The sequence below is a fragment of the Perognathus longimembris genome, chromosome 9, assembly GCF_023159225.1.
Source record: "Perognathus longimembris pacificus isolate PPM17 chromosome 9, ASM2315922v1, whole genome shotgun sequence".
In the NCBI taxonomy this organism is placed as follows: domain Eukaryota; kingdom Metazoa; phylum Chordata; class Mammalia; order Rodentia; family Heteromyidae; genus Perognathus; species Perognathus longimembris.
The window spans coordinates 58400582-58414302 of NC_063169.1; the positions used below are offsets into that span (position 1 = coordinate 58400582).

Here is a 13721-nt window from a genome sequence, read left to right on the forward strand (position 1 = left end):
TAGGCCTCAGTAGGGAGGACCATCAAATGACCTTGATATGATCGAATTTCACTGAGTTCAGAGGTACTGAGGTACCAGATGAGAGAATGATGGAGTCTCTGTCCCTGCTATACCACCAGGCATCATGGAGCCACCTTGGCCAACAGCCACCATTGGCAGCTGTTCATGTACGCAGCCCCCTGGGCAGGAAAAGCTGGGGGTGCCTGAGCTTGCCAAATTCTTTGTCGCTACCAGAGGAAGCAATGGCATCCTGCCATTGACTCGGTCCTCAGGGATGTCATTAGCTGCCGAGGATGGGGGCTGATGTGAGTGAGGCTCCAGACGCATTCTGGATCTCTGTGTGAGAACTGGATGACAGCCACCAACCAGTTCCAGCCCTTCCAAGAACTGCTCTCAAGTGGCCAGCGGAAGAAATGACACGTTCACCTCAGCTGACAGCAGCACCCCCCCCCCGCCCCCCGCATTCCTGTAACAGGTACCTAGAAGCTGCTTCTGCTGAAAAGCCAGCCAATATCCAAGGGTAACTAAAAGCAAGAGAGCCAGGCACCAGTGGCTCCTGCCTGTTATCCTAGCTACTCAGGAGGCTGAGATCTGAGGATCATGGGTTGAAAACCAGCCCCATCCTGTGCAGGAAAGTCTGTGAGACTCTTGTCTCCAACTAATCACCAAAAAGCTGGACCTGGAGATGTGACAGCCTTGATCCGAAACATGAAGGGAGGGAAAGGCCCTGAGGTAAATCAATAAATGCAGGAGAAATGCTTGCCATTTTTTAAATCTCCATTTCACATAAGTATCCTTTGTTCTGAGCGACTCTCTTCTGGGTTCTCTTCCCAGACACTTCGGAATATAGGAAGGATAACGCTGACAAATAAACATCAAAGCTCTCCCTGCCAGAAGACAATGCCTTTATTTTCTTTTTATTACTTGGGTTTGAACCTCTCCTCACTTACTTGCTCCACTTCTGTGCTCAGCTGGCACTTTACCACTTGACTTTCCGGCTCAGGCTAGCCCCAAACCTTGGTCCTCGAGATCTTGGCCTTCTGAGTAGTAAGGATTATAGATATGAGCCAGCAGCAGCCAGCCATGATTTTCTTTTTTAACAACACCTTCCTAACCAACCCTGAGAAAAGAAACACCTGGACCACTTCTGATTATACTACACCTCTGATGGGGACTATTTAATAATTATGCGTACTTTCTCTCCCTTGCCCCAATTCTTCCTCTGTAAACCTAAAGCTCATGTCTGTACCCCAAAGAAGGACTGAAGTGCTTACTTTTGTCTGATAAACCTTCTTCTGTCCCTCACCAAAAATTCTGTTTATTTAGTATGTGGTACCAAGTGGGCAGATTTGACAGGTAGAACCCCCGAAGCTTGGGTCTGGGGGCTCCATTGACAACAGAGGGAACCCCACCCATTTCTGTGGTCAATGACTGTCTCATGATCGCAAGGGCAGATGGCATGGCAGGGAATCAATGACAGAAAACCTCTCCCTTTCTGGCCTACAAGCAGAAAGCAGAAAGACACTGAGGAATAAAACGAAGGAAGAGCAGCTATGGAGAGCACAGGGTGTGTTGTTGGGGGGGGCGGGGCACATAGACTCCACCCTCTCCCACTGGGCTGTGGCATCCTGGGTACGGCCTTTGACCCCTCCACCTTCTGACCTCGGCTGTGGGACTCAGTTTCTCACCTGGCAAGTGGAATGACAATAGAGCTTCTTCCTCTAGGGTTTTGAGGTTTTGAAGACAAATTATACAAAGCACTTAGCCTGATGTCAGCATGATCTGGTCTTACTCTAGAAAGAAGGGGAGTTTGAGGGAGAGGGACATTTCTGACCCGATTTCCCTGTAGAACTCAAGGCTAATGAGTACATTTAACAAGGTAGAACCCTGTTGGGTATAGTGACTGGTTTTTGTTTGTTTGTTTTTTTCCTGTGACTTTGATATTTTAGACAGGATCTCAAAGTCACTGCAAAGCTGATAGGAAATCTAACTGGAGTGGTTCTCCGTGGTGGCCTTCTTTGACAAGGACTGGGGGGTTCACAGTCATTCCTCTGAGAACCCTGGAAGTTGAGCTGGGCCTCATCCAGGACAGATGAAAGACAGCTTCCTTGAGGAACAACAGAAGGACAAGAGTGAGCACCACAGGACCAGATGAAATAGGGGTACCAGGCTCCCTCCTAGCACGCAGGCTGCTCTCCCCAGCTCCAAGCCATGGAATGCGGAGATAGCATAGCATCAGCACTGGCTTTTTTTGTTTGTTTTGTGTTGGTCTTGGGGCTTGAACTCAGGGTCTGAGTATTGTACACAGGCTTTTTTGCTCAAGGCTGGTGCTCTACCACTTGAGCCTCAGCCCCACTTCCAGCTTCCATGCTGATTAATTGAAGATAAGAATCTTATGGACTTTCCTGCCTAGATTGGCTTTGAACCACGATCCTCATATCTTAGCTTCCTGAATAGCTCCTATTACAGGTGTGAGCCACTGATGCCGGACTTTCGGCACTGTTTGTATCCAGAGAAGAGATGTGCTAATGTGCTGTTGAATTCTTTAGGATTTGTCTGCTTTTTTTTTTTTTTTTTTTTGCCAGTCCTGGGCCTTGGACTCAGGGCCTGAGCACTGTCCCTGGCTTCTTCCTGCTCAAGGCTAGCACTCTGCCACTTGAGCCACAGCACCGCTTCTGGCCGTTTTCTGTATATGTGGTGCTGGGGAATCAAACCTAGGGCCTCGTGTATCCGAGGCAGGCACTCTTGCCGCTAGGCTATATCCCCAGCCCCGATTTGTCTGCTTTTAATCAAGATTAAATAATGAAATTTGCCCTGTGGCCAATTGGTGAACGCGCTGTTCTGCCCAGCCACCACGCTGACCAGAAATAAGAGCAATGTTTTCTCTGCACCCCGGTAGATATCCACAAGTAGTTTATGACCTCGATATAGAGCTAATAGTCAGAATCTGTCCTACAGCTCCCTCCTATTTCCTCCTTCCTAATGTCACCATCAAAAAATTCGTGATTTCATGGAGTGCCCAATTCAAAGAGAAGACAGCTCCATCGCATTCTAAGTCTTCTTTCCAGTGGCTGAAGGAGACAATGTCCTGTGGTCTAATCCAATCAGGGCAGACAGCAGAATGTCCACAGCCTTGGTTAGAAAAAAGAGGGAAGAAGCCAATCTCAAGACAAAGGAGCAAAATAAAGGACCTAGCTTAGAAAGTTTGGTAAGAGAGGCAAAGGAGATATGTTTTTTTTTTTTTAATTTTTATCGTCAAACTGATGTACAGAGAGATTGCAGTTTCATACGTTAGGCATTGAATACATTTCTTGTACTGTTTGTTACCTCCTCCCTCATTCCCCCCAGGAGATATGTTTTAGAAAGAAAGAGAACCGAGCCGAGGGAGCCATAACACCACATGAACGTAGCCAATGAAACAATATCCCTAAACTGGAATCAAAAATAAATACAGCTGGGTGACGGTGCCTCATGCCTGAAATCCTGGCCACCCCGGGGGCTAAGATCTGAGGATCATGGTTCAAACCCAGCCAGGGCAGAAAAGTCCCCTTGAGACTCTTACCTCCAATTAACCACTCACAAACCAGTAGTAGCCCTGTTGCTCGAGTGGCAGAATGCTAGCCTTGCACAAAGAGGCTTAGGGACAATGCCCAGGCCCTGAATTCAAGCCCCACAACTAATTTAAAAAAAAAATACAGGGCTGGGGATATAGCCTAGTGGCAAGAGTGCCTGCCTCGGATACACGAGGCCCTAGGTTCGATTCCCCAGCACCACATATACAGAAAACGGCCAGAAGCGGCGCTGTGGCTCAAGTGGCAGAGTGCTAGCCTTGAGCGGGAAGAAGCCAGGGACAGTGCTCAGGCCCTGAGTCCAAGGCCCAGGACTGGCCAAAAAAAAAAAAAAAAAAATACAGCCTAGAGCTGGTGGCTCACTCCTGTAATCCGATCCTAGCAGCTACTTAGAAGACTGAGATCTGAGGATCTTGGGTCCAAGCCAGCCTATCTCCAGATAGGAGAGCCAATGAAGTGCTTATGTCCAATTAACCACCAAAAAGCTAGAAAGATAGCTGTGGTTCAAGTGATAGAATACCTGTCTAGAGTGAAAAAGCTCAGGGACAGCACCCATGATCTGGTTTAAAGCCCCACTCACCAACACACACACACACACACACACACACACACACACACACACACACACACACACCACAACAACAAAGAAAAGCCGATATGTCCAAGACTCATGAATAAAGATTTTTTAAAAAGGTAGAAATGGGGCTGGGAATGTGGCTTAGCGGTAGAGTGCTTGCCTAGCACACATGAAGCCCTGGGTTCGATTCCTCAGCACCACATAAACAGAAAAGGCCAGAAATGGTGCTTTACTCAAGTGGTAGAGTGGTAGTAACCTTGAGCAAAAAGAAGCCAGGGACAGTGCTCAGGCCCTGAGTTCAAGCCCTAGGACTGGCCAAAAAAAAAAAAAAAAAGGTAGAAATGCTAATGAGTTGCTCATAAGCATTTGGAGAAACTTAAGGGACCAAAGGACAGGGGAGGCTAAAACCAAAGATGAGGCCAGACATTTGAGCTTCAGGTGAACAACAGCTTGGGAACAAAGCAGGGACAAGAGGCTAAGGCCAGGGTGGCAGATGCAGGACCTCTGTGGGGAGGGCTGAAGAACAGGAAGCAGAATGGGGAAGCCAGGCGATGTCCTTCTTCTGGGAAAGGAGAGCCCAAATAGACAGATTCCCAAGAGTGGGTGTCCTTTTTCAAAGAGCAGTGGGCCCTTGCTCTGATGCAGCGCGTTGTAAAACCACACTGTCTTTCGTTCCCCTTTCCGTGCACAGAAGAAGGAAGGTGCTGAAGCAGGAGGCAGGCTGCGGGTTGCACGGCTGCACCCCATATGTGTGGCCCCTGGCCACTTTTGCCTTCGTGGTCCCCTTCCTCTTCTCTAAAAAGAGAAGGTTAAGAAAGACATCTTAGGATTCTGCTGATAAGCAGGCAAACCTATTCACAGCACACAATGAAAACATTTGCTTTGATCTAAGGATTTCGTTTTTTTCCATCTTGCATTGGGGAAGAAATGAGAGCATTTGGGGGGGGCGAGCAGGGGCGTTACGGGGGCGGAATTCATCCACAAGTGTTGTGGGCACTGTGACAGCTACACCACACTTGTCATATAGACCTGGATAACTATTAGCTCTAAAACTATACAGAGAGCAAGTTAAAGGCATAGGGAAAAGGAAAAGCAAGAAATTTATTACAAAAACCAAACCCTGCCCACATCACAGAGCATTAAAGAGTGTTAGTGTTGCCCTCAAACTGAATATACTATAATGTCAGTGTGCTTCTGCACGAAGCTGAAAATGTTGCTGCTTTTCTTATTGCCCTACTTGATAGATAAAAACAACCAATCCTCCTCGAAAAGAATGCACCTTGGAGTAAGATAGTGCCTAACATGATCATTAATATTTATATTAAGTCAAAGGCAAGCCTCATGCCCAATGATGAACTTCTACAGCGATTATCAATTTCCTGGAAATTCTCAAAAATAATATACCAAATCTAAGGGAGAGTTTTACTATTAGAAGAAAAACAGTTTTTTTCCCTCTTTTTCAACTCCCTTCACTTCTACTTCCTTTATATAGATGATATTGTAAACCCCAAAGAAAAACACTTGAAGACTCTAAGAGCTAAATAAAAAGGTTCAATATGGTACTGAGACACAATTCTATAGAAATTCTTGTAGACATCACCCTCTTAGAGAAAACATTCCATTAGCAACACCAACAAATACATAAAATAGACACTAAAAGGCAGACAATAAACTGGGGAAATGCATTTATTACAAATATACACAAATTATATTCTTTTTTGATCTATAAAGTGCTTGTACAAATCAATAAGGCTAAGATCCCTGTATAGAACCAGAGCTAGAGTACCCCAAACCACTTTAACAGGAGTACAAATAGCTGGTGACATCAAGCAAAGATCAAAGGCACTGGGCTTTTTGAAATGCTAAATTAACAGTGAAAGTCGCTGTCCATTTGGAAAGTTGGATATTCTCAAATACTGTAAGCAAGGCCTAAATTTGTGATGCCATCCTGTGAACTCAATAAAATCATTTGGGAAACCCAGTTACTTTTTATTGTGTTCCTGAGTTATTTTACTTTATAACTTTTAGGAAGTCAAACCTATTGATTTCTTCTTTGTGTGCTTCTTTCCTAGAAAGTGCTGTTCTGTCAGTATTGACTTCTGTTTCACTGTGTTTTCTTGGCATTCATCCATCTTGACTTGGGGTACCTTGGTGAGGGTGTGTGTCCAAAGAAGATTTTTAAAAATTATTTCTTCACTTTTCACAACTAGTGCAAATTTACTGATTTGCAAAGGTGTTTTGTGACAGGCTATGGTCTAGATATGTTTGGGACTTTGAAGAACTCCATACCTGTTGGACTGAAGCCTCTAGACAAGAAGTGAGGTGACATGGGGGTGTGTTGTGTTGTAGTGTGTTGTGTTGTAGTAGTGCTGTGTAGTGTGTGGCATATAGTGTGTAGCTCTGGATCCAGACCCCCCCCGCCCCCCCCACCTGACACCCATGTGAGCATCATGCCTTGCGCCATCTTGCTTACCTCTGTATGCCTTTGCTCCCCGTGTAACACAGGGCTAGGCTGTTTCTGTCGTGTACAATGTTGGTTATACATGTGAAATCCTTAGAGAGATGGCTGATATACTGTACCTATTAAAGTACTGATAATTATTCACATGCCAGAATCAAGGTTTGAAGTTAGCTCTGATTTCCTTTTTTAAAAAAGTGAATAAAATGGGTCTTCTTTGTTTTTATTCCTTTCATTTTTTCTAGTTTATTTATTTGACTACAGTTTGAACTCAGGTTTTCCAGCTCTCCCTTGGCCTTTTCTGTTCAAGGCTGGCACACTCTACCATTTAAGACAGGTCTTCAATTCTAGCTTTTTGGCTGGCTAGTTTGTTTTGTCTTTTGCCAGTCCTGGGGATTGAACTCAGGGCCTGAGCACTGTCCCTGGCTTCTTATTGCTCAAGGCTAGCACTCTGCCACTTGAGCCACAGCGCCACTTCGGGCTTTTTCTATATATGTGGTGCTGAGGAATTGAACCCAGGGCTTCATCTATACGAGACGAGCACCTTACCACTACGCCATATTCCCAGCCCTTTGCTGGCTAGTTTGAGATAACAGTTTCAAGGTTTTGCTTGCTCAGGCTGGCTTGGAATCACAGTTTTCAGATCTCAGCCTCCTAAGTGATTAGGATTATAGGTGTGAGCCACTGGCACTCAACTCTAACTTATTTTTATGGTAAAAATCTTAAAGTACATTCTGATTCCTTGCTTCCCATGTACCCTACCTCTAACCCATCAGCATTTGCATGAAAAAATCCAGAGTGATTATTTAAAATGTAGTTCTGATCCTATCACTGCAATCAGTGGAGGCACCAGGTGACCTCTGTTCAATACAGGCCTCACTGCCTGCCCTTCTGTGGCTCATTCTTGTAGTACTTTTATACCTGTCATGGTCTCTGTGCTTCTGATACACACGATGCCTTGTATTTTAAGCCTTTTCAAGGGTCCCATCTCCAGAAACTGTCCAGATCCCTAAACACTCTAGTTAGAGTGACAAATAATAATCATATAGAGAGTGAGATGATCAAATCTGAAAAGATAGCATACCACCAACCCAAACATGTATCATTTCTTTATGAGGTAAACATTGAAAATCCTCTCTTTTAGATATTATGAACTATATAATTCATGGTTAACTGCAGTTCCTGTGCTATGTGGTAGACACGCAGAACTTATCCCTCCTTCCTAACTGAAACTTTGTATGGGTGGATCAATGTCTGTCCTTCCCCAGCCTCATCCTGACACCCAGCCTCTGACACCAACACTCAACCTTCAACTCCTAACAAGTTCATTTTACAGTGAGAAGAAAGTGGGTGGGGATGGGTGGGAGGGGGAGGAACAAGGAAGGCTCTTTACTGTCACAGCCCAATATCATAGAGGGAAATGGTAGAATGGATCCCCCCCCCTTTCTTAATTATTTCCTCCTCCTCCTCCTTCCTCTACTTCCTCTGCTTTCTTCTTCCTTTCTCCTCCTCCTCTTTTTTACTTTGAGAGATAAGGTTTTTCTAGGTAACCCAAGTTGGCCTCAAGTCTGGGTCCTTTTACTTCAGCCCCCTGGTTGCTGGGATTCCAGACATATACCACCCTGCTCAGTTTTATTTTCAATTTTAAACTAAAACAAAAAAGATTTTCATAGAACTACAGAACCATCCAATCCAAGATCAAAAGACAGAGCCCTTAGAGTTCCTCTCAAGATGATGATTTGATTCTTGTTTTTCTTTTTCTTTGTTAGCAACAGGCCTGCTTTCATTATATAATGGTGTTAAACCGTAGTGTCTGTTGTTACCATTTACTGTGCCTCAAGTCTCTCGGTCACTGTCAACCCCTCCTTCACACCTGGGTGCCTTTGTGTCCCAAGAGACACTTCCCCTGGGAGGACTTCAGGGTCTCTGCCCAGGCAAGTTAGCTACCTGCTCCCCTGGGTGTCCACAGCTTCTTCCATTTATAAACTTGTGTTGTCAGTTGCCATGAATTTCCAGGTTATTATTTGTTGATGCAAGTCTCCCTAACTAGGCCTCGCTGATTGGCTCATCCAACACACAGTGGTGGTGGTGAGCAGGGAGCAAAGGCCATTGATCTGTGCTTCCTGCCCTAAGTCAGCTCTTAGCCAATTAGGAACGATCGATTATTTCCTTAGCAACTGTAATTCTGTGTAAAAAAGTGACTTGTAATACTCATGGGTCTGGTGGTATTATTTAGGAGACTCACTTGGCCTGGCTGGGAGGTTTGGAAGAGTCAGGAAAGCTATATGCACTTGGCTGGAGGGTAAGTGATTGTCAGTTAGGCAACGTTAAGGAAGATGGAAAAGGATGCATCGGCAGAGGGAATGGGGCTCTACAGGTGCCATGAGAAAAGGAGCAAGCTACAATGAATGGGTCTGCAGGGCTGGAGAGCAAAATGCGGAGAACGGCAGTGACAGCTGAGTGTGGGCTCAGGGTAGAGAGGCCCTGCGGTGCGCGCTAGGGAATGTATAGCCTATTCCATGTGCCACAGGGCTGGGGGTGTAGCTCCATGGTAGAGCACTTGTCTAGCATGTATGGAGGAGAAGGAAGGGGAGGAGAAGGAGACATCAGGAAGATGGCCCTGTACACAGGGGGATGTTGAGATCTGGAGCTCAGGGGGAAGTCTGGAAAGGAGGTGGGGATTTGAGAGTTACCTGCGCCTACCTCAAAGCCAATGGTGAGGTTTCCCAGATAAAACACGTCAAGTGGAAAGAGAAGAGAGCTGAAGCTGGGGCTCTGGGCAATGCTATGGAAGGGCAGGTAGAAGAAAGAGATGGTGAGAGGAGAGTAAAAAGAAAGCAGAAAGTCCTCACTACCCACATCATAGTGAGCCGCCTAGAAACTGGGCAAGCACAAGTGAGGACACAAACAGGAAGTGAAGAGAGTTAAAGGTCGCCAGGAAGTCAGGCCAAGGAAGAACTGGAAGGTTCCCAGTACATATGGCATCCAGGTGCTCCATAGTGATCACTGATGAGTATCAAGCATCTCCATGCAGCTCAGGAGACAGACATCACTCTGCAAGCAGCAAAGGAATGAATGGAACAGGGAGATTACAACACGGGAATAGCAGTTTTATGCAATTCTCTCTAGCAGATTGGCTCTGAAGGGGATTGGGTCCCTAGCACTGTGGCTGGCCCCTAAAAGGCATTCAAATATGTATTACTCAAACAAGAAGTGAAGTGGTAAATTGTGGAATAACTGAATAATGAATTGGAGAAGGCTTGTGTTCGCAAGCATTTCATAACTCATCATCACAGAAGAGAACACAGAGGACTAAGGAGAGAAGGGAGACATATGTAGCTTGGAAGGAAGGCTGTATGAACATGCATGTAGCAAGCAAAGGGGGGTGGATGGGGTGAGATCTAGGGATGGGCAACTGGGATATATACCCCCAAATAGAAAGCAGTCTGCAAGTTAAGAAGGGAGGTGCTCACTGAAGAACAGAGGAAAATAGTATCAGCATCAATGTGGAATACAATATAACGGTTATCATTGTACTAGAGCACTTATTACTCAGGGTTGTGCTCACATGTTGTAATCTAATTGTTACTAGGTGTAATCTTATGGTGAGTATTCAAGGCATGTGAAAAAAGTCTAAGTATCCTCCCACTATTATTACTGACTGAAATAATGCATAACCGATTTTCTGAAAGTAGAAACCACTTTTTCTATCATAAACCACATAAGATATCAAGAAAGTCGTTAGGCCGGTTTAGTGACTCAAGCCTGCAACTCCTGGCTACTTTGGAGGTGAACATCGGGGGATCACAGTTTGAGAGCAGCCCACCTAAAAGAAAGTTTTCTTTTTCTGTTGTTAGTCAGGGGGCTTGAACTCAAGGCCTGAGCAGTCCCTGAGCTCAAGGCTAGAGCTCTACCACTTTAAGCCACAACTCTACTTCTGGTTTTCTAGTGGTTAATTGGAGATAAAGAGTCTCACAGAACTTCTTGTGTGGGCTGGCTTTGAACCTGTCATCCTCAGATCTCTGCCTCCTGAGTAGCTAGGGTTACAGGCATGAACCACCAGTGCCCAGCTTGTGAGACTATACCTCAACCAATGGCTGAGCGGGAACAGCTAGTGCCCTAGTGGTAGGAAGAGCACAGTGGCCAGAGGCATGGTGAGCACCTGTCATCTCCAGCAATGTGGGAAGCACGAGTTAGGAGGACCACAGTTCAGGCCTTAAAGTGAGACTACACATTGAAAACTTACCATGGTAAAAAAAGGAGATGTAAGTCATGTGGTAGAGCATCAAGCTCAAGATCCTGAGCTCAATTCCCAGTGACAGACACACACACACACACACACACACAGTGAGTTAGGCTTGAGTCCACTAATAGGCCTTTTGGCAGGAAGTATGATCTGTAACCTTGGCTGTCAAGAAATGGACCTGAATTTGGGGCAGCTTGTATGCCCAAGATGGAAATAACCATATCCTCCCCAGTTTTGCTGGGAGAATAATTGGGAAAGCCCTTTTCAGTTCCCAACGGTGAGCTGGCATTATTGGGGCTGTTATTCTAGGCAGCTGTGGGGACCCAACCAGCTAGTTTCTCCAGCTTCTGCTCCTGGTGGTGTTGGACGCTGACTTCCCTAGGTGGATTTGTCCTCTTCTTAAATGCTGTATGACGTGCGAAGGGTCTGATGAAGCTTGTGGAACATGCATGCAGGCGTGTGTGTGTGTGTGTGTGTGTGTGTGTGTGTGTGATGAAGGCAGGCCCGTGTCTCCCGGGTCTGTGTGGTTAGTTCGCGGTCACCGCCAGCCTTGTCCTCCCTTCTCCTGTCTTCTCCCCTTCCTGCCACTAAGGCTGGTCCCTGCAGGGGGAGCCCAGGGACATTCCTCCATTGCCAGGGACTTCCAGGAAAGGAAGGGTCACTCTGGAGCCTGATCCAGGCAGGCCACCACGGGGGGCCCTAACTGTAAGGCTGAGAGAGCTTGGGATGTGGAATCACCCACGGAATGGTCACAGTCGCCAGTGCCTATGGTTCCAAACACCACGGAGAGCGGCGTCCTTGCGGTGGAAAGGCCAGGCCGGGCTGGGGCGTCAGCTCTGCACCGCTCGCTCCCTTCTTCCCTTTCCTCGCCCCCCCCCCCCCCCGCCTTTGAGCGAGGGTCTAGCTCTGCAGCCCAGGCTCCCGATCCGCCCCTCTCAGCCCCCACGAGGGTCGCGAGGAAGGGCGCGCGCACCGTACCGGCGTGAGACCGGGCTTTCCAGCCTGACCCTGGGGTCTCCTCGGCTCCCCCGGCAGGCGGGCCCAGGGGGAGGGGGGGTGGGCAAGCGTGGGAGGGAGCGAGGGGCTTTGGGGGGACGAGGAGGAGGGGAGGGGAGGTCATTTAGCGTCACTTCCCGGGCCACTCCAGATCTGTCCCCACCCCACCACCCCGCGGGCAGGTCCGGCCAGCTGACGCCCGCCTGGGTACCTGGCGTCTGTCTGGGTGTGATCGCCCGCGTCCTGCCCTATCACAAGGCGGCTGCGGTGTGTGTCCCGAGCAGACGGCGCCGGGAGCGCCGACCTCCTCCTCCGAGCCCCCCTTTCCCGAGGCTCCCCGGCCCGGGGAAGCCCCCTCGAGGGGCCGGGCGCTGCGGTCCCGCCGGAGGAGGGGGGGCCCGCGCCGGGGCGCCGGGGCCCCGGGGACGGGGTGGGCGGGCCGCTTCTCGGGGACGCAGCCTGCGGCTTTCGGAGCCGGCGGCGGGAGCCGCTCGGCCGTAGGCGGCTCCTTCCTGTGCAAACTTTTCTCTCCCCTTCCTCCTCCCGCCCGCCCCTCGCTCCGCTCGTGGGCGCCGGGCGCGCAGCCTCCGCGCCCTCCTCGCTGCCCCGGGAGTCCCGGCGCGCGCGGGGCCGCACGGGCCAGCCCCGAGCTCGGCGCCCGCACCGGCCGCACCCCGCGCTCGGGGCCCATGGCCGAGACCGACCGGAGCGCCGCGGGGCCCCGGGACGAGTCGGCCGGGTGGGAGGCGGCGGCGGCGGCGGCGGCCCCGATCCCCGAACCCCCGGCGCCCGCCCCGCCGCCGGCGCCCTCCGCCCTGCGCTGGCTGCCCGCGGACCCGAGTCCCCGCGGCCGCTCCCAGAGCGACCTGTCGTCCTCCAGCCGGGGCCGCCCGCTCCGGGTCCGCACCTCGGGCTCAGGTAAGCGCGGCGGGGACGCGGGGGGGGGGGGGGCGGCGAGGGGGGCGCGGCCAGCCCCGGGCGCCCGCGGGCACCGACCCGCCAGGCAGGGGGCGAGGGCCCCGGGAGCGGGGCGCGGGGCCGATCGCCCTCCGCCGTCCCCGCTGCTCGGTTGCCGACGCCTGGGGACCCCGGGCCGGAGGTGCGGGCGTGGGGGGCGGGGGGTGCTCGGGGCGCGCGCGCGCGTTTGGCTAGGGCGGGTTGCGGGGTGCGGCGCCTCTGGGCAGCGCCGGCCGCTTTTATTCTGGGCTTGTCGGCCAAGAAGAGGAACCTTCTCCGTCTTCAGGGCGATGTTGGTACCTCGGAAGGGTGCGGCGGCCTCCTCACTAAGGGGGCCGCCGGGGCAGGTTTGCGACCTCAAGTTTGCCTTCCTGTAAAGACCCGGGCAGGTGGCAGTGTGAGCTTGCCGGGGCCATTTGTATATCTCATCTTGATTGTGATTTGGGAAAGATTGGAGCCAGCGCGGTTGCTGTTGCACCGACCCTCTACGATGGGTGTTTGGAGATGGCTTTGAGAAGCCAGACAGGCAGAACCAAGAACTCGACCCAGGCCTGTTGGCTGCCCAGGCTGTGTTGTGTAATGTTGGACAAATTACTTAATCCGGTCGCTCACACCTCAGTGTCTAAACTGGGAAGGGTGGGATGGAGCTGCCACAAGGCAGAGGTGAGCCGGGTTATAAAAACGCTTTTGAATAAAGCAGTGCATGGAGGAAAGCAGTGCACGGAAACTGGAAATGGGAGCAAGGGCAGTCCTGGCCCTGGTGCGCTTGCGCGTGGTCTCCGTGGGCGCCCACTGCCTCTGGGGTCAGGCCTCCCTTGATGTCCCACCCAGCCACACTTTGGGGGTAGAAAAGGGCGCCTATCTATGCCTCCCCCCTGCACTTCAATGAACTTTTCCACCAAAGTCTTGTGCTTTGAT

The 13721-nt window shown here is 49.9% G+C and overlaps 1 protein-coding gene across 3 annotated transcripts in view; it reads left to right on the forward strand.

The window, feature by feature from the left end:
* Nucleotides 1–12337: 12337 nt before the first annotated feature.
* The window catches only part of Phactr2 (phosphatase and actin regulator 2), a 218509-nt gene continuing 217125 nt past the window's right edge, over nt 12338–13721 (forward strand). For 2 of the 3 annotated variants that reach the window (XM_048354215.1, XM_048354218.1), the window contains exon 1: nt 12474–12764. In XM_048354215.1, the coding sequence (XP_048210172.1) occupies nt 12536–12764 (229 nt within the window). In that variant the 5' untranslated portion in view covers nt 12474–12535. Of the gene's footprint in view, nt 12765–13721 lie in introns of all 3 variants that reach the window. The other variant, XM_048354219.1, reaches the window with a different exon arrangement.